Source organism: Lepisosteus oculatus, chromosome 2, assembly GCF_040954835.1.
Source record: "Lepisosteus oculatus isolate fLepOcu1 chromosome 2, fLepOcu1.hap2, whole genome shotgun sequence".
Taxonomy (NCBI): Eukaryota; Metazoa; Chordata; class Actinopteri; order Semionotiformes; family Lepisosteidae; genus Lepisosteus; species Lepisosteus oculatus.
The window spans coordinates 51,937,561-51,959,894 of NC_090697.1; the positions used below are offsets into that span (position 1 = coordinate 51,937,561).

General features: G+C 36.2%; 1 protein-coding gene and 1 long non-coding RNA gene across 3 annotated transcripts in view; one reads left to right on the forward strand and one right to left on the reverse strand.

Annotated features, from left to right (window-relative positions):
- The window catches only part of LOC102687262 (metabotropic glutamate receptor 1), a 108,532-nt gene that overhangs the window by 74,072 nt on the left and 12,126 nt on the right, over positions 1 to 22,334 (forward strand). For both annotated transcript variants that reach the window (XM_069178991.1, XM_069178998.1), the window contains exons 4-5: positions 15,040 to 15,275; positions 21,433 to 21,679. In XM_069178991.1, coding sequence (XP_069035092.1) covers positions 15,040 to 15,275; positions 21,433 to 21,679 — 483 coding nt within the window. The remainder of the gene's footprint in view (positions 1 to 15,039; positions 15,276 to 21,432; positions 21,680 to 22,334) is intronic.
- LOC107077460 (uncharacterized) lies at positions 10,830 to 12,277 on the reverse strand. The gene is made up of 2 exons (XR_001478478.1): positions 12,187 to 12,277; positions 10,830 to 11,028 (listed from the first exon to the last, which is right to left on the reverse strand). It is a non-coding gene; the product is annotated as an uncharacterized lncRNA (long non-coding RNA).

Here is a 22,334-nt window from a genome sequence, read left to right on the forward strand (position 1 = left end):
AATATATTTTTTGCTTCAGTAAATAAAGTTTTTATGGACAAGCAGACTGCTTGTGGATAGTTTACTTCATAGCTCTTCTTTTGTAAAATTCATCCAACTTAAGTTACACCTGTAAGCTTTGTTATGTAGGATACGTAAGGTGTACTCTTACTGATGCGGCTTCTTCTAGGTTAAGAGTCTGACAACTTACTGTGCTCTATTAAAATATGCCCCTGTTGGGGGCTCTGGCAGGAAGAAATAGCAATGCAGTATGCCTTGCTATACTATACCTGCAAACTATAGCGGGAAGACTCTACAAAATGTACTGTAGTTCCTATTTATAATCTATTTGCTTTTCTCCTTTTCTCTTATGTACAGTAGGTGCCCATTCTTCCTCTAAATGTCCAGTTTATACTGTATGTGGTAATTTTGTTGCACTTACAGTATAATAACAGTACTGTAGGTCAAGTGAGTGTGTGTCTGTACTTAAGATTTCGTGTTAGGAATTTGAATTTTAGGTGGTAAATTCATGAGACTTTCAGTGTTATGTTAAAACAAGTGATAATTTTACATCTGGTAACCCTCATCCCACATCCTAGTAGCACTTGTGGTTTGTGTTTTCTTCGTCATGACTTCACAGTGCTTTCTGTCTGTTTTGTTTATGTGTTGCCAGACTCCATGGGTAGAAGGTGTTTTACAATGTAGCTGGAAGTGGGTGTGTTGTCAGGAGAAACTTGTGATCTTGCTCACTTAAAAAAAAGGTAGGTAGTGCCTGTGCAGGACACAAATGGTAACCATGTGGAAGTACTCTATATGTAAAACTGAAAACAGGAGGCACTTCTTTACACAAGTGTGAACAAACTGGCCAGTCTATTGTAGAAGAAACAACTGGATGAAATTCTCAGATCAATTAGCTACTAAAAATCTAATTTGCAAAGGTGGGCCTCTCATTGGAAACTTTCTTATATTTTTCTTGGCGACAACAACAGTCATCTAGCTCCAAAAGAAAAAAGACATTTACTAACAGCTTGCAGTTACTGCCTATCTTTCTTGACACCCTACTTTTTCTATAACTTGTGGCAAAACATAGAAAACCATTTTCCACTATTAGCAGTTTGATTTCTCATAACTCAGATATACTAATTACTTTTGAAAAGATTGGTGAAAATGTAGTTATTTAAGCTTTGTTATATACATGTATGTGTATTGCATTTACAGGAACTTTGAAGTAAAAATGTTTTTATTTTTTCTAAGAAGAAACAGACCAAAACACAATGTAGTTGCAGGACATTTCCTGATTTTATTTAATAGATCTTACGATTTTATAACAGGATTCTATCAAAAATCATTAATTATTTATACAAAAATGAGTAAATTTCACCTTCACGGGAATCACGGGCTTTGTATAATTCAAATAATTTGTTTCTATGCTTTTTGCTCTGAATAAATGTGATTTTACCTTTTGAAATGCAGTGCTGCTTCTCAGTGTTGTGTAAATGTCTTGCATGGTTGTGTTTCTTTTATATTTTGGACTGAGATCTATTAAGTTTCATATTTTAATTTCCTTTTTAACAAAGTATTGCAGCTCAAATGGCTTCTAAAAGACCTCAGATAACTGTGTTCAAGAACATAAATTGGATCAGATTATCAGTGGTTTACAATAGACAGGCTGCAGTACACAATACTTTATACAGTGACTTCACAACAATCATTACTTCAACTATGTCAGTTACCTATACAACCTGTACCTATACAATCATATAGAAAAGGTAATTTTAGATGTGCTGTAATATGACTAGCACATTTAACATCTATATCCACATTTAACTGTGGACAACAGGTAGCTAATTCTTATCTAGCTTTTTATCTAATGACCTGAGCTTGCACATGATGTTGTAAATGTAAAAATAAAAATGCAGAAATATATTTAAAATAAGTTATTGAAAAGAGAAACTAAATTTAGATATACACTATTGTGATACCACGGGGGTAGTGGCCACCACTTGGGCAAGGAACAGGCCACTGCTCCAGACACACCACTTTTAGCCTGTTGGAGAACTTTTCCTCAGTCCTTTTTTATTTGCAAATGGTGTCTCTGCATGCACTCTCTTAACATGCACTGTAGTGATGAACTTGGCCACCCTCAATAGGGTAACCCAGGAAGGTGGCATCATATGTTTAGAGATCTCTGGGCCCACAGCTCACAGACGAAGGCCCAATGTCTATCTCAATCACACCAATCTCCTTTACAATCTCCTCCGAGATAGTTTAATGAGGTCACTTGCTTCTCCGAACCCTTCGCTCTCTTCCCAGGCTCAATGAGCTTTACTTTCCATTCTTGCCCTCCAGCAGATACCTTCTGGGAAGCTGTCTCTTGGTCCCTCATATTGTCAAGCGCTTTGCTTCTGGACTCCAAGCTTGACAAGCTTCACCCTCCAATGACACCTCCCTCTGTGTTGAGACCGACCACTTTCCTGATTACAAGTACCGTTTCACATAACCTGCATAGTGGCTCACTCTCGTGCAGTCATGATTGAGCATATGTGAAAGGGTACTTGTATCAGGAAAGGTTATATATAGGTTATATATTGTCAGTTGCCAATGCACCTTCCTCATGTTCATCCACCACTGCGCTTTCCACACTGTGCAGCATTGGTGGCACCCTCACCATGTCACCATCACATGCCCACCATCAGAGGTCTGCAGAAGAACCCCACTCTCTCCCCTGACACCCCGTATCATTTGGGGGAGGGTCCCTCTACTGCTTCCGACACTCATACAGCAAATTCCTTGTCAGTCCTGCTCTCACACTATACAGTAGCAGGCCACAGTCCCTTTAAATCTCATGCCCGTTCTAAGGCTCTTCTCTCAAGGCCTTCCTCTACAGTTCCCCCTGGAACTTTCACTCACACATCCATCCCTCTTTGGAAGTTTTCTTTCACTGTTCTTTTCTTAGTTTCCTCCAACACTGGTGCTCATCTCTCACCCCCTTACTGAGATATACCTGCAGCCACTAGTCTGATTTAATTTTTTTTAAGTATAGCTGCACTCTTAGTTATTGCTGACATTAGCAGCATTTCACACCTGCTGCTGTGTGGCCTCCACAGATGGGGGACGAGATCTAATGCACCCTTCCTGGTCTGCGCACGCACGCACGCACGCACGCACGCACGCACGCACGCACGCACGCACGCACGCACGCACAGCCCTGAGATCTTGTTTGATCTCCCCTGAGGGAAGTACTGCACGTACTCTTAAAGCCTGTATCTCATGATTACTCCAACTCAGTTCAGCTGTGGTTACCTAGGTAACGCGTCCCTTCTCAACAATGGCTCTGCCCTCTAAAGATGCTACAATCAGGATGGCATTACAATATATCTTTTTTCAGTTAAATATCACTTTGGCTGTTCTCTATATTTTGGAGATCTAACAAGTGGAGCAAACTTTGCACTGAAAAACAAATGTCATCCTGTTATTTATCTTTTTAAAACCCACAATTAATGCATTAAGCAAGGAATGTTTCTTTGCATCTTAAGTTGTAGTATATAATTTAATGTGTTGCTTGTACTTTACAAAGCAAATTAGTTTATAACAGAGGCAGGGTACAATACATTGGAGAGATAATGTTACAGATTGTATACTATCTCTGTCGAAAATAAAAAAAAATCTTTAAATTATTGATTTATAAACAATAGGACTTCAGAGAGAATTATTTCAAGCCAGGGTAGTTTAGGTGGATAGCTGCATCAGCATGCATAGGCTGCAAAGGAACAATAGGTTTATTCCATGCTGAAAAAAGAAGAAAGAGAACACAGTGTTTCGGCCGTGGACCCTTCTTCAGGTGTGAGAAAGACAAGACAGTAAGCAAAGGTAATGAAGCGGGAGAACAGCTGGGAGAGAGGAGGAGCGAGAGGTGGGAGCAGGGCACAGAAAGAGAGGCCAATCAAGAGGTGTGAAGTCAGAACAGGTGTAGAGAGGTTTGAAATGAAACCTCCTATGAATAGAGAAAATTTAGAAGAAAAGTAGTCTGTTGTTTAGAGAAGGGAGAAGGTGTGATCCTAGCTGCAGGATAATTTGGTTTCTGTAGTCTTTCTGATGTATGAGTTGGGAAAACCATCTTTGAGAACACAGAGAGATTAGAGTGGTCGTGGCCGTCAGAGGTGAAATGAGAAACAATGGGCTTTGAGAGATCTTTAATCTTCACAGCCCTAACATGTTCTCTGAAGCGGTCTCTGACTGAGTCTCCTTCCTGTTACTCCAATGTAGATGGCTGGGTATTTACTGCAAGACATACAGTACATAAGGTTGCTGGAGGTACAAGATGCCATCTGGGTGATGACTTCACACCTCTTGATTTGCCTCTTTTTCTGTCCCCTGCTCCCGCCCCTCACTCTTCCTCTCTCCCAGCATTTGTTCTCCTGCTACATTACCTTTGCTTACTGCCTTGTCGTTCTCACACCTGAAGAAGGCCAACGGCCGAAACATTGTTTTCTTTCTTCTTTTTTTCAGGATGGAATAAACCTAAGACACTGAGTATACAACATCCTGGAACTATTTTCTCAAGCTACTGGGTTTCTGTTTGCTTTTTTCAAGATGCCAATTCACTCACAGATGAGGTTGGCATTCAAAAATGTAAAATCTCATTAAATGTGACAGATTCTGGCAGATTCTAGAAGCGACAATACCTTTCAAAAACACTACTTTACTTCACTTCAACTTGATTGAGACCTGTAAGCCAACCTTAGTTGGCTAATAGGTTGCTGGTATAGTAAAAGGTGCAGATGAAGTTCTGCTGTTGAGCCCTATTTACAAATTCTATGAAAGAATCATGAAATTTAATTAAATGAATCAATAGATTTAAGATAAACGTATTTTGAGACAAGGTTTTTCAACATTTTCTTCCATATTCCAATATAGTATAAATTATAATTACAATTAATTAATTTTTGTATTTATTACCTTAGCTCACCCATGAGCTATAGATTTAAACCTGCTTTAAATAATTTAATGAATTTTTAGACCCCTTATAGGAAACATTTAACAGGAATATATTCAAGACTTTCGGCAGTTTGTCTTTTTATTTCTGCTTTCTCTTCCAAGCTCCTAACAATCATAAAAGAACCTGGAAAAAAGATTTGCTGAATTGAAGTTCCTCATTGGTATTAGAAAGTAGGTCAAAGTACTCTAGGGATATGATGTTCTCTGATCTTTCTTTTTATCAATAGAAGAGTGCAGGTGTTAATTTCACAAGCAGATTATCACTTGCTTAGATTTTGTTTGCATTCAACATTTTATGACCCTTGGGATAGAATGACTCATATTTTACATGTACTGTATATCTGAAGCAGCCTGGAGTCATTGTTTTATAGATTTCTCTGTCTTCCTTATGCCATCATAGCCAATCAGAAGATTACGTTTGGTCAAGTCCTGCTCATATAGATGGGTTCTGGGGTAGAGAGGACTTTTGGTAAAAAACAATAAATAAACTGTTCATGTAGTATCCTGCAGATGAGTTATCATGTTATTACTCAGCTCAGCTGAGTAATTTCAGAGAGTGTATTTGCATTTTCTGTAATGCTGTAGTTTGGAAATGCATGAAAATGGAACAAATCTAGATGCAATAAAGTTATTAAGTCACCATGATCATGGACGGCGGTCTTCCATCTCTGTACACCGATACTTTACACTGAGCAGACCACAGAATTGGTTGAATCCTTTGCTGCTTATTGGTCATATCAAACTATTTTTTTTGTCTTCTGGCAGATTTTATAGATATTGTCAAGCAACAACTAGCTGTTTCAGGAACAGTTTATATTCTACAGCCATGCAAACATTGTCATCCCAGAGTTTATATAACTCTGTAAGAGCTTATAAATCAGTGCCACACAGTCATATGCTTAGTGTAATGTGATTGTGTTGTAACACTGATTTGAATGGGTGCCTACAGAATTGGAGCTAAATCCTTTTTACATTCCATGTCCCTCACCAAACAAAGTACAGTACAGTATGTGTATCTGTAACTGTATACAAGTTATATGTTATATCCTATTCTTATATTTCTATATCACTACATATAGGTTCAAATTTCATAGCCAGTGGGGTTCCAGCCAGCACAGTTGTGCTATCAAACACTGATATGTAAAATTGATCTTGATGTTAGTCTACATCAACAGTCATTCATGATAACATAAACACATTCTTTTATGTAACTTTCAATTTCCTTAAAACAAAACTAACAAGAACAGAACGGTACAAAACCTCAACAGCCCCTCCTCTCCTTATACAGTAGGTGGTAAGGACCTCTTAGCAGGATTAGCCAGTTTTGAGTGTGCTTACTGCAGCTGGAGCTCTCCAAGCCTCAATGGCCCCCCAGCTACCACTCCACCCACACTTTCAGGCACCGTGGATCCAACTATCTAAATGATAATAAGGCTGGTTTATATTGATATTGCTGTCCAGGTAGGAAAAGCAGGAGCTTCCAGCACAGCAGCAATACATGTTCAGTATATTTTTTTCAGCATTGCCACCATCCAACCAAACAAAGATTCATGTCATCATTCTGGAACAAGAAACATATTCTTGTTTAGGATATGAGATAAAGAAGAATAAATCTCTTTCCAAAACATAACTCCATATGGACATTCATAAAACATGTAAAAAGTTATAAAAATATGTAAATAATACCCTTGGACAAGCAGTACACAAGAGACTGGGGACTAGCTTCATATAATCTTGTCTACAAAGGGTCAGATACACCCTGTGATGAAAATTCAGGAGAATCACTTGATAGCTGGGTTTTCTGGAAGCTAATGTTTGATTATCCCACTTGCCTTAAGGCATTAAGTGAAAGAAATGTATTCAGTGCTTTAAAATTAAAATCCCTAACTAACACTTACTACTGCTGAAGGTTTGTATGAACCCATTAACATAAACATGTTAATGTTAGATCATGCTCTAGGTGCAAAGACAGCCTTGTCCCCAGGGGGCGCCATATGTACAAACAGCAGAATGGAAAACCAAATATGAACAGAATGAGAAGGGAACAGCAGCAAATTCTACTACTGTATCTATTTGTAATGAGCCATTCTCGTTAAAAAGCTTGCTAGAATGTAATTCCCATTATTTCTACAAAGAGTACAGGATAAAGGGGAATTATCTGTAAGGAGTTTGTGATTATGGAAAAGAGGAGAATGGGTATGTCAACTTTGTGAATCTTTCTACTAAATTACAAGTTGTAATGAAGTATATAATTATCCAATGTCCAAAACACCATCTACAGTGCCTAGAGGGAGCACTAGTATAAATTAAATCTCTAAGTCAATAATGGAGAGACCAGGCTTTCTTCAAGTGGATGGCGAGATACAGGACTTTAAGAAGATAAACAAAACTGATAGTTCTTACAGAACAGAAGAGTAGAAATAAAATAGCTTGGCATAGATAAGCCTGTTACTTTCATCTTGCAAAATTGAGTATTTAATATGTGGTCCTCTCCCTTTCCATGTGAATTTATTAATTTTTGTATCCCATTGTTTGCCCAAGACAAAGTCCAATTTCAAGATCAATTGTTCAACTGTTAACATCTGAGCATTTACGTCCTTCACTATGGCAGTATCCATAAGCTTGCAGCTGCCATTTTTGTTTGAGTTGTTGTTTACAGATTTTAGCATTTTGCATATCTCCTGCAATTTGTTCCTCATATTTTCATTAGTTTGGATACTTTCACAGTTACTTTAGCCATAGTCATCTGCTCTTTCTGTTGTTCTCCTTCACTTTACAACCATATACACATCTCTACCGCATATTTTAAAAAGGTTCAACAGCTGAAAGGCTATGTTTTTTCTCTTACTACTTTTCATCATGGAATTAACCACTATTTGGTAACTTTGAGGCATATAAGATGATTCATACATTTGTAAAATCATTTATTTATACATTTAGTAAACAAATTGTGCTTTGCAGTTCTGTCTTTAATTCAGCACTGTATATTGGTTCCTAGATTAATTCAAATGTTACTTATTTAACATATATTTTTAGCATAGTACCTTGCTATAGTCTTCTGTTGAAGCATAATGCATTATTTACTTTTATTGAACATGTTGCACTAATCCAGAGTCTTGTTCTCTTACTTACAGAAATGGGTAATTAATGTGTCCTGCATTTGTTTTTGAGAAATATACAGTAATTTTGTTTCATTAGCAAGTTTCTGAAATCAGTTGGCTTTTACCATAAAGTGAAGTATATTTTAGCAAATACCTCAACCCAGATGTCTAAAACTATTCATACTGTGCAGCATATACCCACATCAAACATTCTGCTGAACTTTGAGGACACATTTTTTTTTTACTCTGAGGACATGAAGTGAACTGTGTTACAGTATTCTACCTAGCAGCCTCTCATGAACTCTCCTGAGGAGATATACTGTCAAGTTGTGCAGCATCTCTGTAGATTGCATAGTGACAACAAGGACAGCTCATTCCTTTATAGTACTATGCTTTACTCTTGGCCTTTCTTTCAGCTGCAGTGATTTTGTTTAGCCAGAGGTATGCAGATAAGCTGGGACCTTACATAAGATGTCAGCAGCCCAAAATGTCTGACAGCACCATAATGATAGAGGTAATAAGAATAATCTTGCTGTAGGAGACATTACTGAGGGTAAAACAATAATTTGGTCCCCAGGAAGTCTGAGTGTCCGAAAAAAATATGGCAGGACAAAAACAAAATGTGAAGATGTTTTTAGAGTTGTGAGAAAGTAGGTCATAGAATTCCAGAACCACAGGGGCAGATGCATCAAATACAATCCTGTATAAAAAAGAACAATATCATTGATACTGATATTGACATAATTACTGATGTAGTGAATCATCAATAATCATGGATAAAAATACATTTACATATCTAATAATTTTAGGAAACAACTGCACTCACACACCTAAAAATGCACCAGAAACCAAACCATTAGATGCACTTTGCAATGTAAAGCTTTCTCAAGGCTTCACCTTCAACAGGTTAAATCATTTCATCACCCGTGCTCAATCCATTCTCTCACTAATTAGATAATTTAGTGATTTAGCACTACAGTCTAAAGTCACTTTAGAGTATCACAGTTTTAAATTAGTTTTAAATGATCAATTGATCAAAATGATCAAAAACGTTTAATAAGTACACATATACTTTATTTTTTCTAAAAATATGTATCCATAAATAAAATGGTATGTTTTTATGCTTAATATTTATGCAGTTGATATAGCTATAAAATAGAACAATCTACTTATAAAAATTACTTTTCAAATTTACACTTTTGGCTTATATACACATTTCAGAAACCATAATATCCTTGGACATCTCTGCCTTATGTAATGTATTCATTGATTTCAATTAATGGCATGATGCTCTTTTATGAATTACACAAACATTGTGTGAAGGAGCAAAGTGATATCAAGATGTGCATTATGTCTAACATTGCAGTGAGTGAGAATTTTTACAATGAAATAGTTCTTATGTATCATATGTATAGTAAACACTTCTTACAATAATTTAAATGGGATGACAAAATTTATTAATATGCCCTACGTATATTGTTAAGCAATATGCTATGTGCTGATCAAAAAGACATTTTGATGATTCTTAAGAAACAAATTGAATTTTTGGCAAAGGGATCAAGTAATAATTACTTTTGAACCACAAAAGTTTTACCCAGTGTCACTGAACTGCACTATTGATTATATAGTACAAATGAAATAAAAGAAGCAGAATGAAAGAAATGAGTAATGAAAGAAGCATTATAACTATTACTATTCATGTGAATTTAGATTTAAAAACATTGAATGTTCAAATAAATTACCCATTCAGAACAAAAAAACAGAAATAAAGAGGGATTGATAAAGACACTTTTCTAGTGAACAGGCTAAACCTTATACTCCACACATTGCAGGTTCAAGCCTGGGATATATCATTAATTTAATACAGTGTGTTATCTAGATGACCCTAGAGCGGGCACAACCAATCAGCAGTGCAGCTCCAGTGTTGGGTGGGGTTGATCCAGTCTTGAAACGCAACAGTACTTCCTGACAGTCTCTGGTCCCCGAGAGCTCACAGTTCTCTCAAGGAAGGATATTCAACTCTTCCAGGCAGTTTCAACTGTCTCACAAGGCACAGTGAAGCATCAACAGTGGGTGTGTTTGGAGGAGAATGAGGTTAATCAGGCTGCAGTAGTACAGGGATCACAGCAGTGAACGGAGTTCAATAGCTGGCAATTATAAATTGAGAGGGTTTTTCACAAATACATCACAATTACCAATTTTAAATCTAAAAGATCATAGTGCAGTCTACTGGATTGAAAAAGATAAATGATAGTTACTAAATCAGCAGCATGAAAATGGCACTAGAAGAGAGCAAATGTGGGTTCTGAGCGCTGCTTGCCATCTACTTGAAAGATATTTCTAAAGTGGAACACAATGAATAAATAAAACCACTTTGATAGCCTTTTAATGGATCCTGTCAGGACTTAACTCTTATATACTCTCCGGAGAGGGCTGAGTTCATGTAGAAAACAGCTGCACTCTTGATGTGAGAGATCTGGGTGCAGAGAAAAGGGAACACACATTTATTTAGCTAATTTATGTTTCTAAAAGTAATCAGGGCAGTTAAGTTGCAGGGGGAACAGCCACTCTGAGTTAAGCAGCTGTGTTGCCTGTTTAGAAAGCAGTGCTTTTTGCAATGTTGTGAGGGACTGGAAGGGAAGGGCCGCTTTAAATCTGTTAAAGCCACACCAATCAAAAACACAGGATATATCCTTAATTTCTAGTGAAAGATTCCAAAATAGTTAAACAAATCCAGAAAAAAATAAATAAAAAGGTTACAAAAGTAGTTTATTAATCCAAGGATCTAATCCAGCTATTTCTGTCAAAGGAAGCCAAAGTTTCAGCTTTAACATTATGGCTGTGTATTTTGTTTAATATTCCCACAACCGTTTGGGTAAAGAAATGCCTCCTGTTACTTCCACATACTGTAGTTTTCACCAGTATCCTTGGAGCACCTTTCTGTCCAGATCTATGGAAGAAGAAAGTTATAACATATTAAAAATTAAAATTGCTGATAAATAAATACTAAAGGATAAATACAATAGAGCTTTATGAAAGCATTTAAAAAGGCCCAAAGACCTTATATTTTAAGGTCACAGTCTGGGTGTTAGAAGACTATTAATGATTGACAATATCTTTATTATAAAGAATTTTCTTTGTGGACAATTTGCAATACCCATTCCATTTCATGAGTATTACATGCATGTTAAAACATTATATATTATATACAGCATTATATACAGTATTAAAATATTTACTTTTGCATTCGTAAACAAAAACCATGAGAAGTTATTGGCTTGTTTTCTGCAGTGTCATAATTACATCAACTCCTGAAACAGTACATATACAGTACAATGACGGATAAATTGTATTGTTGAATACAACCCTAGTGACAATTTTAGAATGGGAAATTTCTTAATGTTGTTGCAGAACTAAGCAATAATTCCTGCACATTAAGATGAAGACATTCAATAAAATTTGACACATATGAAATGTATTCAATAGAATGAAATACATTTTCATAGTCAAATATTTTTCTAAACACAAATGACTGTAACTGAGTTTCATAAAAATCCAATCGTGAGACCTTCTATTTCTCTTGCAGCACATATTCACTTTGTAGTAGACTAATTGGTTTATCTGAGAATAAAGTGCTTATTAGCAATAAACTGTTAATTGTACAGGGAAACAATTCTACATCTGAAGGCCCATGCCATGAGCTACAGCACATAATGTAGAGTGAAATTTCATAATGTTTAAGATTTGGAATAGCTTGAATTCCCCAGTGTCTCAAACAGTAGAGGCAATAGCCTGTGGCACAGGGTGAGCTCTCTACTTCAGATGGCACTGGTAAGCATGCATACTCTAGTTCTGCAGTCAAGCATGCATAATATTGCATCTAAGCATGCATCCTTCTCTCCAGATGATGACCAATTCCAGTGTTTTTTAAAGTAATCTGTTCCATAGATATGATCAGGTAAAACTGTGTTGCATGCTGCACATGTACTGTACAATAAGGTCTTGAAATTGCTTCTGTCATAAGAGAACCATTTCATGATGTTGCAAAGGACATTATTTCTACTTATTTCTACATTTGATGTCCCCGAAAGATAAAATTGTATATTACCTTTAATTCATCTTCTTTGAAGTCCCTGAGTCATCTAAAGGGAAAAACACAGAGCCATTACTGTAAGATTAAAAACATAGTTCTGTTTCAGACTGACTACAGCATGTTACATTTCGGTTTCTGCACTGTCTGTGATATTTACAGTTTATTATACCCCTTCGGGATATCTGCTTTCATTTTGAGAACTCACTCATGAATAACTTCCTCATTAATAGCATAATGATGCTCCATTGTGTATTCTTTATTTGGTATAAACTTACAGTGTGCTTTTGTTATTGTTATTTTGTTTAATTTATTTTGTTTAGTTACCTCACAATAATTCTGGATATGATCAGTTAATATAAACAGAGAAAAAACAATATACCTGGTCAGTACAGGGGGTCCGCATTATACGTAGACAAAAAGTAGCGTCTTAAAGCGAATCAACATATAAGGGAGAATCCCCCCCCCCCCCCCGTTAAGAATACAAAAAAGTAATGGGGTTTGAACCATTAAACTTGTTATTTTTCTCATAAGAGTAATTAATAGAGATATTTCTGTGTCTTTAAATCTTTTTTTATATAATATAAACCTTTATATTTTTGAGCAATGACACACACAAAAACATTTTTACTGTAAAAAGCATTGAACACTGAACAGTGAGTTGCAACCTTAATGTTAAACAGATGTTTTTAAGTTGTTTTTCATTCTTAATAACCTGTTATGGTATCAGAGAAATTCCATTCACGTCAAGACTCAATTCAAAGCTTTACAACATAAACATAATCTGTTTCATTTCTTAAGTAATGATACACATGAAATACTTTTATTGCAAAAAGCATGGATATGTAAACATTGAATTTTAGTCTTAATTATTTTTCTTAATTTGAGTGGTTGAGTTTTGCTTGAGATAAGAGTTAGAGAGAATATTAATCGGAGGATGATGATGGAGAGGCAGATGAAGAATCACCAACTGTTGTTTCACCATCACGACTGTCTTGAACCACTATAATAGGATACATAGTCCAAGGTTGTTGCATCACATGAAGAGGTTCCTACTTGTGGTTCTTGTGTGAGTGATTCCAGTGGTGTCTTTTGTGGTTTGAAGAAAGAATCCAAAATTGGTCTACTTTTCAGATGTTGTTTTGCTCCATAGATTTGGTATAGAAGTGGGTGGCAATCTTTGTTCTGAACCAGAAATTCCAATGTACAGTATTCCCAGTGTGGTGACTGCGGACACTGTGCGTAATTACTGGGTCTTTACGTTTCCATGTAAAGAATAGGCTTGTAGGAGAGTTCCACTAAATTTCACATTGGGGTTTAACAGTCTGACCTACCTTAAGATAACTTTTAATTCATCCATCTATCCATTTTGTAAGCTCTTCTTCCAATTCAGGGTCATAGAGAAGTCAGAGCTGATCTCAGCAAGCAACTGGTGAAAAGGCTGTCTACAACCTGGACAGGGCAGAAGTCCAATACAGGGCACACAGACACATACAGTCACACCAGGGCCAGTTTTCCCAGAAGCCACCTGTCCTACAGTACCTGTGTGTCTTTGGACTATGGGAAGAAATCAGAGCACCCAGAGTAAACCCAAGCACACAAACAGGGAGAACATACAAACTCCAAGCAGATAGCACCCCAGGTCCAGAATTGAGCCCAGGGCCCCAGTGCTGTGAGGCAGTAATGCTAACCACTAAGTCACCGTGCTGCCCACTTTTAATTAGCAAAAATGTTCTCATCTGACCATTCAATGTGCTGTATACAGATGCTGCAGGCACATAATGGTTACTGCATGTAACTCTTTCAGTGGTGGAAATACTGGGATGCTTAGTCCATCTGAAACTCTGTTGTATCCTTTTGAATGAAGAAGCATTATAGTGAGCACTACTCTATATACTAAGACAATTGTGGTTAGCTCTTTTGTTGCACAAGCAATTAACTTCCTTTTTTTCTCTCAGTCTGACTCCTCCATAGTAGCACTTCTGTGTTACATAAAGACCAAATTGTGTTTCTTCCCTTTTTGCCACTTAAGTCACTGAGTCATTTTAGTGGGTGGATGCAGAATGATCAGTGCCATGAAGAGAAATGCAGCTTTGTACCAGAATTAAAGTGCACTTTCTTGGTCTGTCTATGCTTACTGTTAATTGAACACTTTTGAGATATTTTCTTGAAACTTTGAGATAGCTGCTTGATGATTTACATATTTATCAAGGTATGGTGAGGACAGAGATCTTTAGTGCTTCTACATTTCCCATGATATGAATGACAGAACAGGACAGGAGTAATCCTGTAGACTACCTCTCTGGGAGTTTAAATTCCATTTCTGCTCAGTGCTGAAGAAAGAATGAGAGAATATCACAGGCTCGTGATTAATCCATATTGTAAGCAGTAAATCAGTGAATAATCAGTTCTCTGCTCATCCTAAATAGAAAAAGAGTCCTTTAAGTTTTTTAGTCCTATATGGTAAGCAGCTCCTCTTTATGACTGAAATTATTAAATTTAGCATTTTTCTTTTCTTTTATATGCATTGGGAGTTAACACAGACAATATCTGTAAAATAATTTAGTTTGGAATTATGTATTATTAAATTTAATCTGTTGCACATTTAGAGCACATTTAAGAGCTTAAATATCCCTTCATGCAGCTGACTGTTCATGACGATGTGGTGTTTCCATTTTGCTCACCAAGACCATAAAATAATCTAATGGTTAGATAAAGTTTTCTTATTTAAATGTTTCCTTACTAGCCCTGCCTCCATCCCTCACCCTAACCTTGACCATGTGGGTGTTGCAGCTTGCTGAAGCCGTGCATCTTCAGATAATCTCAGAGTGTTTAAGCAAATATGTCAGCATATTTCACTTTGTGTTTCAGCGACGGCTGGGCAGACCGAGATGAAGTAATCGAAGGATATGAACAGGAAGCAGTGGGCGGTATCACCATGAAGCTGCAGTCGGAAGAGGTCACCTCCTTTGACGATTATTACCTGAAACTCCGGCTCAACACCAATACTAGGAATCCGTGGTTTCCTGAATTCTGGCAGCATCGCTTTCAGTGCAGAATCCCTGGACACCCTCTTGAGAATCACAACTTCAAAAAAACATGTACAGGTAAAACACACTAAAATGCTGCAGTGAGAAATTATTTTTCTGTGAAGATGAAAATAACAGCACCATTGCCATGATGTTGTACCTGGGTTGCAAAGTTTTGCTCTCTGGGTGGTAGAAAGAAGGAAAAAAATGTAAATATTGTTTACAGATCACACTGCTGTTTTTAAGACTTGCTAAGATGGCTGAACAAATTAGGGTGCTAAAATGTCTGGTGGATTCTGTCTGTGACTTGTCAAGCAGACAAGTATTAATCACCCCCGCTGAGTTGGATTAACTGGTCTTCTGAGTTGCCCATCATTTTAAATTGGGATGAAAGGATACATGTATAAAGCACACAAGTTACACTCTGAACCGATTTACTGTAGCTTAAACATGCTAATATTAATGGCAAATACTTTCTACTTACATTGCTTTGAGTTTGCTGGTCAAGATATGATCTAAATAAATTATGCCAGTCTTACTATTGAAAAAAAATCATTTTGAAAATGGTTGTACTCTATATAGTACTATGCATAAGAAATCAGCTCAACTCAGACACCCTTTGCTACAACAAGATGCTGTAAAACAAAAGGTTTTCATTATAGCTGATGATCAGAGTAGGTGTGGTACCTGCACCAGTAGGTGTTGGCAGGTGAGGCAGAAGAGGGATTCAGGGATAAGCTGTAGTTGAATAAGTGGGGTGTTTATCTAAAAGAGAAAAGGATTTCAGAGTTTTAAAAGAACTGTATGTTGTAATAATATGAATGGGTTTAAGTGGGAAAGAAAAAAAACATGACATTTCTCATCTGAAGAAGTTACAAGATTCCAGAACAGCTGCTTTCTATGAGTCTCTCATAAACATCTCTTAGAGTTTCTTTGCACTATTACATACAGTATATATGGTATTTCCAGTTTCATGTAATAGGGGGAACTAAATACTACAAATACTGAAAGTATATTTTATATAGTATGCTAAAAGTATATTTTTAGAACAAATATACAGTACTTCCACCAATGTCTTATTTGTACTAAAACATGTAATTGGCGTGTCTTTTTGTGACCTACATAATAATGTTTTAAGTACCTTGAACGGTAACGTTCACTAATGGAGAATGTTTTTTTTGATGTGAGGATCTTTTTCACATCTAATTATTAGCTTACTGTAACCAATTGGAAACTTAAACTGAAATGAATAGTGAAGAGGTGAAAATAATATTATAGATTAACTGGATAATTGAAAGTAAAGTGCTACTACAGTGCATCTGCCCATATCCCATCAGCAAGTGTACTATCTATTGAAACACGTGTAAAAATAAAACTACTACATTCATTCTGTTTTATTTTATGGTATTTTCTCTGAATTTTGAGTTTTCTCTCACTGGTTGTGTCATATAATGTTGAATAAGATAAATGCTCTGACAAATATTCATTGAATTATGTGCAACACAATATTTCTTTGACTTTGTTTTAATCTATATATGGCATGGCAAAATATATTTTTACTAAACTATCATTCATCAGTTTGATTTAAACATTTTTGCACAAGAAAACCAAAGTGAAGTCACCAACATGAATTAATTATTTATTAATTATTGTTCTTTTCACATTTTTCCATCTGCTAATGTGAAAAAAAATATGTTAAATAAAGATGCTATCTATTTTATCTTGTAGTCCAGATAGTTTGCTTCTGTAATGTTTTTGCTCCTACCAAAACAGTGGAGGTTACAGAAATACAGAACTTTATAAGGGTCCATTGCAGTTTGAAAGTATCACCCAAGGATCGAAAATAATTAGACAAATCCAGCATCCTTAAAGCACTGAAAAATCAGCATATCACTAATAATTATATAATGCAATGGTTTAGCGTTCACTGAATACTTAATATTTGAACAGCTGTAGCAGATTCATAAAAGTGCTTAAAGTACATAAACAGCCATTTATACTAAGGGGTTTATTTATATATTTAATTTGTAGGGGTTTTGTGAACTTATTGGAACAATCTTTTAATTGTAACAGTAGATCACGAGGTGATTCTTTTATGGCTATTAGAGGATCAATCATCAGAACAATCAGCAATGCACACACATACTGTAGATTCAAATACACGGAATACATTTATTAATACATAAAACTGTGCATATAAATACATATAACAGTCTGCCTGGATAAAGATACCAGATCTTACTGTGAAGGTTATCAGAATATATGGAAGTAGTTCAGGTGGGTACTGTAGCTGCGTCAGTATGCATAGGCTGTTAAGGAAAGTAATAGGTTTATTCCATGCTGAAAACAGAAGAAAGGAAACACAATGTTTTGGCTGTGGAACCTTCTTTAGGTCCTCGTGTATCTGCTTAATGTGTCTGAACATATCTAAGTAAGTATTTTCTTGTTTGTTTCAATAATTTTCCCTTGTGATGGTTTATTAAGTTTATTGCTGAACAATTTCATTTCTAAGCTCAGACATCAATCCTTTCAAGTGACAAGATGAAAATAAAAATCAAATGTTATTATTTTGGTGGCAAATTTGTAAAAGAAACTTCTGAAATTAATTAAACATGATCTTTGCTGCGGTATTATCAGTGCAACAGATTGTATGTCCCTTGAGTGGTTGTTGTATTAGAATATTAGAGATTTCAGATCTTTAGTTTCACAATTGGGTGTGAATAGTTAAAGCTAAACTAGAAGATATGAAACTATAAAGAAACAAGTAGAGCCATGCTGTGACTTACTTAATTTACCACCTCATGTTGGAGCCTAGACCAGGGGTGTCTAACTCAATTCTTGAAAGGCCTAGTGTTTTTCTTCTTTGTTCCACCCAAAGCTCTCTGTTATAGTACATTTAATTACTTTATTAGTTACATAATTGTAATACGTCTAACTGGACTCCAGATTGTTTTCTAATACACTAACGTTTAATGAAGTGAATGTTTTAACTCAAATATTATAACTGTTAAAAATGTATGAAATATCCTACATGGGACAAAGTAAGAAAAATCTATCCATCCTTTTCATAATAACTTTATCTAAGAGAGGATTGAGGGAACCAGACCCCAGCAAGAAATACGCCAATCCATTGCCAGGAGGCAGACACAAACAGACACGCACACACTTCTGGACACAATTTTTCCAGAAGCTAATTAATCTACCAGTAAATCTTTGAACTGTCAGAGGAAACTGGAGCAAACTCATGTAAACATGGGGAGAACATACAAACACCATGCAGATAGCATCTTAGGTTTGGAATTGAACCTAGAACCCCAGCACAGCGAGGCAGCACTGCATCACTTTTAACACACTTGGTGAAATATTTTCTCATATTTAAAAAAAATGTATAATATATAAGAATATATTTCAGTAATTGTGTCCACAACTCTTATGTAGATAGAATAAAATGGTAAGTTTTGGCAGTATTGAGTGATACTACTTCTAACTGGCTTAATGTATGAATAATAAAGCATTCGCATTTTTCAGCAATCATGCAAAGAAACTTAATGCACATCTTTAAGATAACATTATGCAATAGACTCTTAAGAATAAAGGAAATAAGATAAGATACAAACATGACGAGCTACTTGGCCCACCTGGCCCATTTGGCAGTTAGTATCTTATTGATCCAAGGATGTCATCCAGCTGTTTATTGAAAAAAGTCAGGGTAGCTTGTTCTGTACTCTTAGAAAGGAAGCCAAAAGAATGTACTAGGATGCTTATTTTAGAACATGTGATGCTTCACTTTGCCAGTATTTAATTATAAATAAGATTAGATCTGTCCTGAATTTCAAGAGGTACAGTAAATAGACTTTAATTCATATTTAAGAACTATTATATACTTGTGGACAAAAAAATAAAAAAAACATTCTATTTTGCTTATCCTATTTTAAACTCCCTGATATAAGAAATAAAATTATTCTGTAATATCCTGCTGCTCATGTGGAATTAGTATTGGGTATATGAGACCTAAGATGAACCACATGCAGAGCAACAGAGTAGATGAGACAAGGGAAACACCAAACTATCCCTCTGACTATGGAAATGCACTATGTTGTGCAAGCATGGGACAGACAAGAGCAGACAGGCAAGGAAATCAGGGAGCAAACACAGCCCACGTTTGTCACCATTCGTGGTCGAGCAGGCAGGGTATCAAAGCCGGTGAAAGTGATATGAAATATAGTCCAAGGCACAAAGGAAATCCAATAGGTGTGGTCAGACCTACTGTACATGAGGGTCAGATCCAGGAAACAAAGTGAAAGTCTGTAGCAAAGTGCAAATCTAGAAGATATTGTAATAAACAAAGCATAATTCAAAGCCAAGAAAACACAGAGAGGTAACAAGCCAATGTGTGACCTGGTGATGAGATAATAAACAAAGCAAAAGTTGGGATTCCAAGCAAGGCAAAGCTAGGGAAACAGAAAAGATTTGAGAGACTCAGACAAAACAAACTCTGTAAAAGAACCCTTGAAGTGCTAGGAGTCCTTAAATATTCTGCACCACCTGGTGTGGACATGGATGTATGTTGCCCACAGGTGATGCAGATTTCCCATCAGAATGCATTTCCATGGTAACAGGCACAGAGTGACAGGGGGTGGATGTGTGGCCAGCTACCATGGCAAACACTACAGTAAGTCACTCCGCAGCTCTGCAGCAGGAGCGAGCCTGAGAGATTCAGTACAAATAATCTATCATCTTGACTCCCTGTTGTGAACTACAGAATTTTATTAAGCTCTAGATTTAAAGAAAATTAAATGGTGTTTCAGTGTATGGAAATGTTTACTGGTTGAATGCATTAGTACCTTCTGACCATTTAATTATTTTTTGCCGATTTAGTTTGTTTTCAGATTAATAATTATTGAATTTTAATGACAAAATGGTTATACTACACAGTAAGTAAAACTTTTGCATAATAGTAATGGTCCAGTTCTATTTAAGTTAATATATTGTGCTTTGTTAGATGAAGCCATGATTGTAAAAAACCTTGTGACAGCATTTAAAAATTAGTTTTCATTTTGTACAAAATGGATGTGACAATAAGTATTTGTAGACTACATGTTGTAAAAACATCCATTAGAACCAATGTTCAATTGTCAGTTTGGGATTTTGTAGCATTACAACTGCTAATAAACACCCATGTTATTGTCTTCTACAGAGACACAACATACACAACACAAACTTCCAAACGTTTTGTATCATTCATGCATCTGACATGACCAAAATACATTATTTCACCAGCTTTTGTATCTCTCCTAACAGTATTAACTATCTTGTACATTTTGTTACTGCAAAGAGTGACATTGTCATAACAAGAAAGAATGATTGTTGTAACAACAAAACAAGGCAATTTTGTACAATACACATTTTACAGTCCTTACAGCTGCTTTATGGTGTGTTAAAAGGCCTGGTCCATTTTGTACATGCGGTAGTTAACTCTTAGAAAGCTTCTGTGTTTCATTATTCATCTTATAAGATGCACAATGAAAATGCTAGACTTAGCAGTTGCTCCTGAGGCACATATATAATGTAATCTACTTCTTAAATTGCAAAATATTGAGGCCACGTAATGTGATTTCTTAAAAGTGTCAGTATCTGGCATTTTAATTGAGTTAAAATCCCATAATGAATATATGAGAAACGGTATAAATAACCATTTGAAAGACATGATTTAAGACATGACATCTGATGTAAGCACAGCATAAAATGAGGATTATACCCTGCTTCACTCATAAAGATTACCTTGTTGCTTTTGGTATGATTAGCCCATCTTTGATAAAAGCTCAGAGAATATGATTTTCTATTCGAACAGACTAGAGAATAGTCCAGAGGCATAATAAACCTGGCTCTGTAAGGGACAGGCCATATCCTGTAGGGCCAAGGGTCACCACCCCAGGACGGTCATATCTGTCTAAGCTGTCTAGCGTCCACAGCTTGAGAAATTTCAGGAAGAGTGAAGCTGCCCATCAATACTGAAAATTATCACGATTCTTTCATCTGCATTTTGTGATTTAAAATAAGAAAGGCTACAAATGAAAGGAGGCTTTTTGTCCCATCTAACCCAATTAAATGACTTTTGACTAATTGACTAATCGATTCTGACCCAAGTGTTGCAACTTCTATTGTACATTTCTTCAGTTCATATAAGCTGTTAGGTTATTTGTTGTTAATTTTTAGTACTTTTGTTTATTTTCAGGCAATGAGAGCTTGGAAGAAAACTATGTGCAAGACAGTAAGATGGGATTCGTCATCAATGCCATTTATGCCATGGCCCATGGGCTACATGATATGCATCATAAATTGTGCTCAGGACACACTGGGCTCTGTGATGCCATGAACCCCATTGATGGCAGCAAGCTGCTAGAATTCCTGTTAAATACCTCTTTCACAGGTATATCTGGAGAGGAGGTACGGTTTGATGAGAAAGGGGACACACTTGGCAGGTAATGATCTTATTCTTATATCTACAAGAGTTTGAACCAATTTATTTTGTAAAGAACGTTTTAAAGCTTTGCAAAGATTGCTATTTTTTAAACATTTATTTCTTGTAAAATTAGATGACTATTTTCTCTGTATGTTTGTGTCTTTCTGGTTACATAAGTACTGATTTTCATATATTTGTGTCCCAGAAAAAAAATATTACTTCAATTCAATAAGTTATGTTGTGTGTACAAATTACAAATTGTGAATGGTGCATGGGCAGCTCACAATAGGAGCACCGGCTCTATGTAAGGCCCCAATCAAAAATGCACACCACACACAGGTCTGAAGTCAGACTACTCTTTATTGACTTGAACCATTTTCGGCTCTCTATCTGGCACAGCAACAGGGTGGTCGATGCTTGTCCATGATGGCTAAGGTAGTAAAAAAGGAGTGTGTATGCAATCCGAGGCATGTAAGGTTGAGTAAGTAAAATCTTCGTGTTAGTGAGCCAGCAGCCTGGACTAGTTATAGTACCAGTCCTCAGCCCAAAGGCTTGTTAGGCAGCCGAGTGTCTAGAGTCGGGAGTCTTCAGCCAAGAAGCTAGTTTAGTGGTGTATCAGCTTGTGCAAGGTAGAAGCTGATGTTAAGGTCTTGTGTCATTCATACTCCGACTTC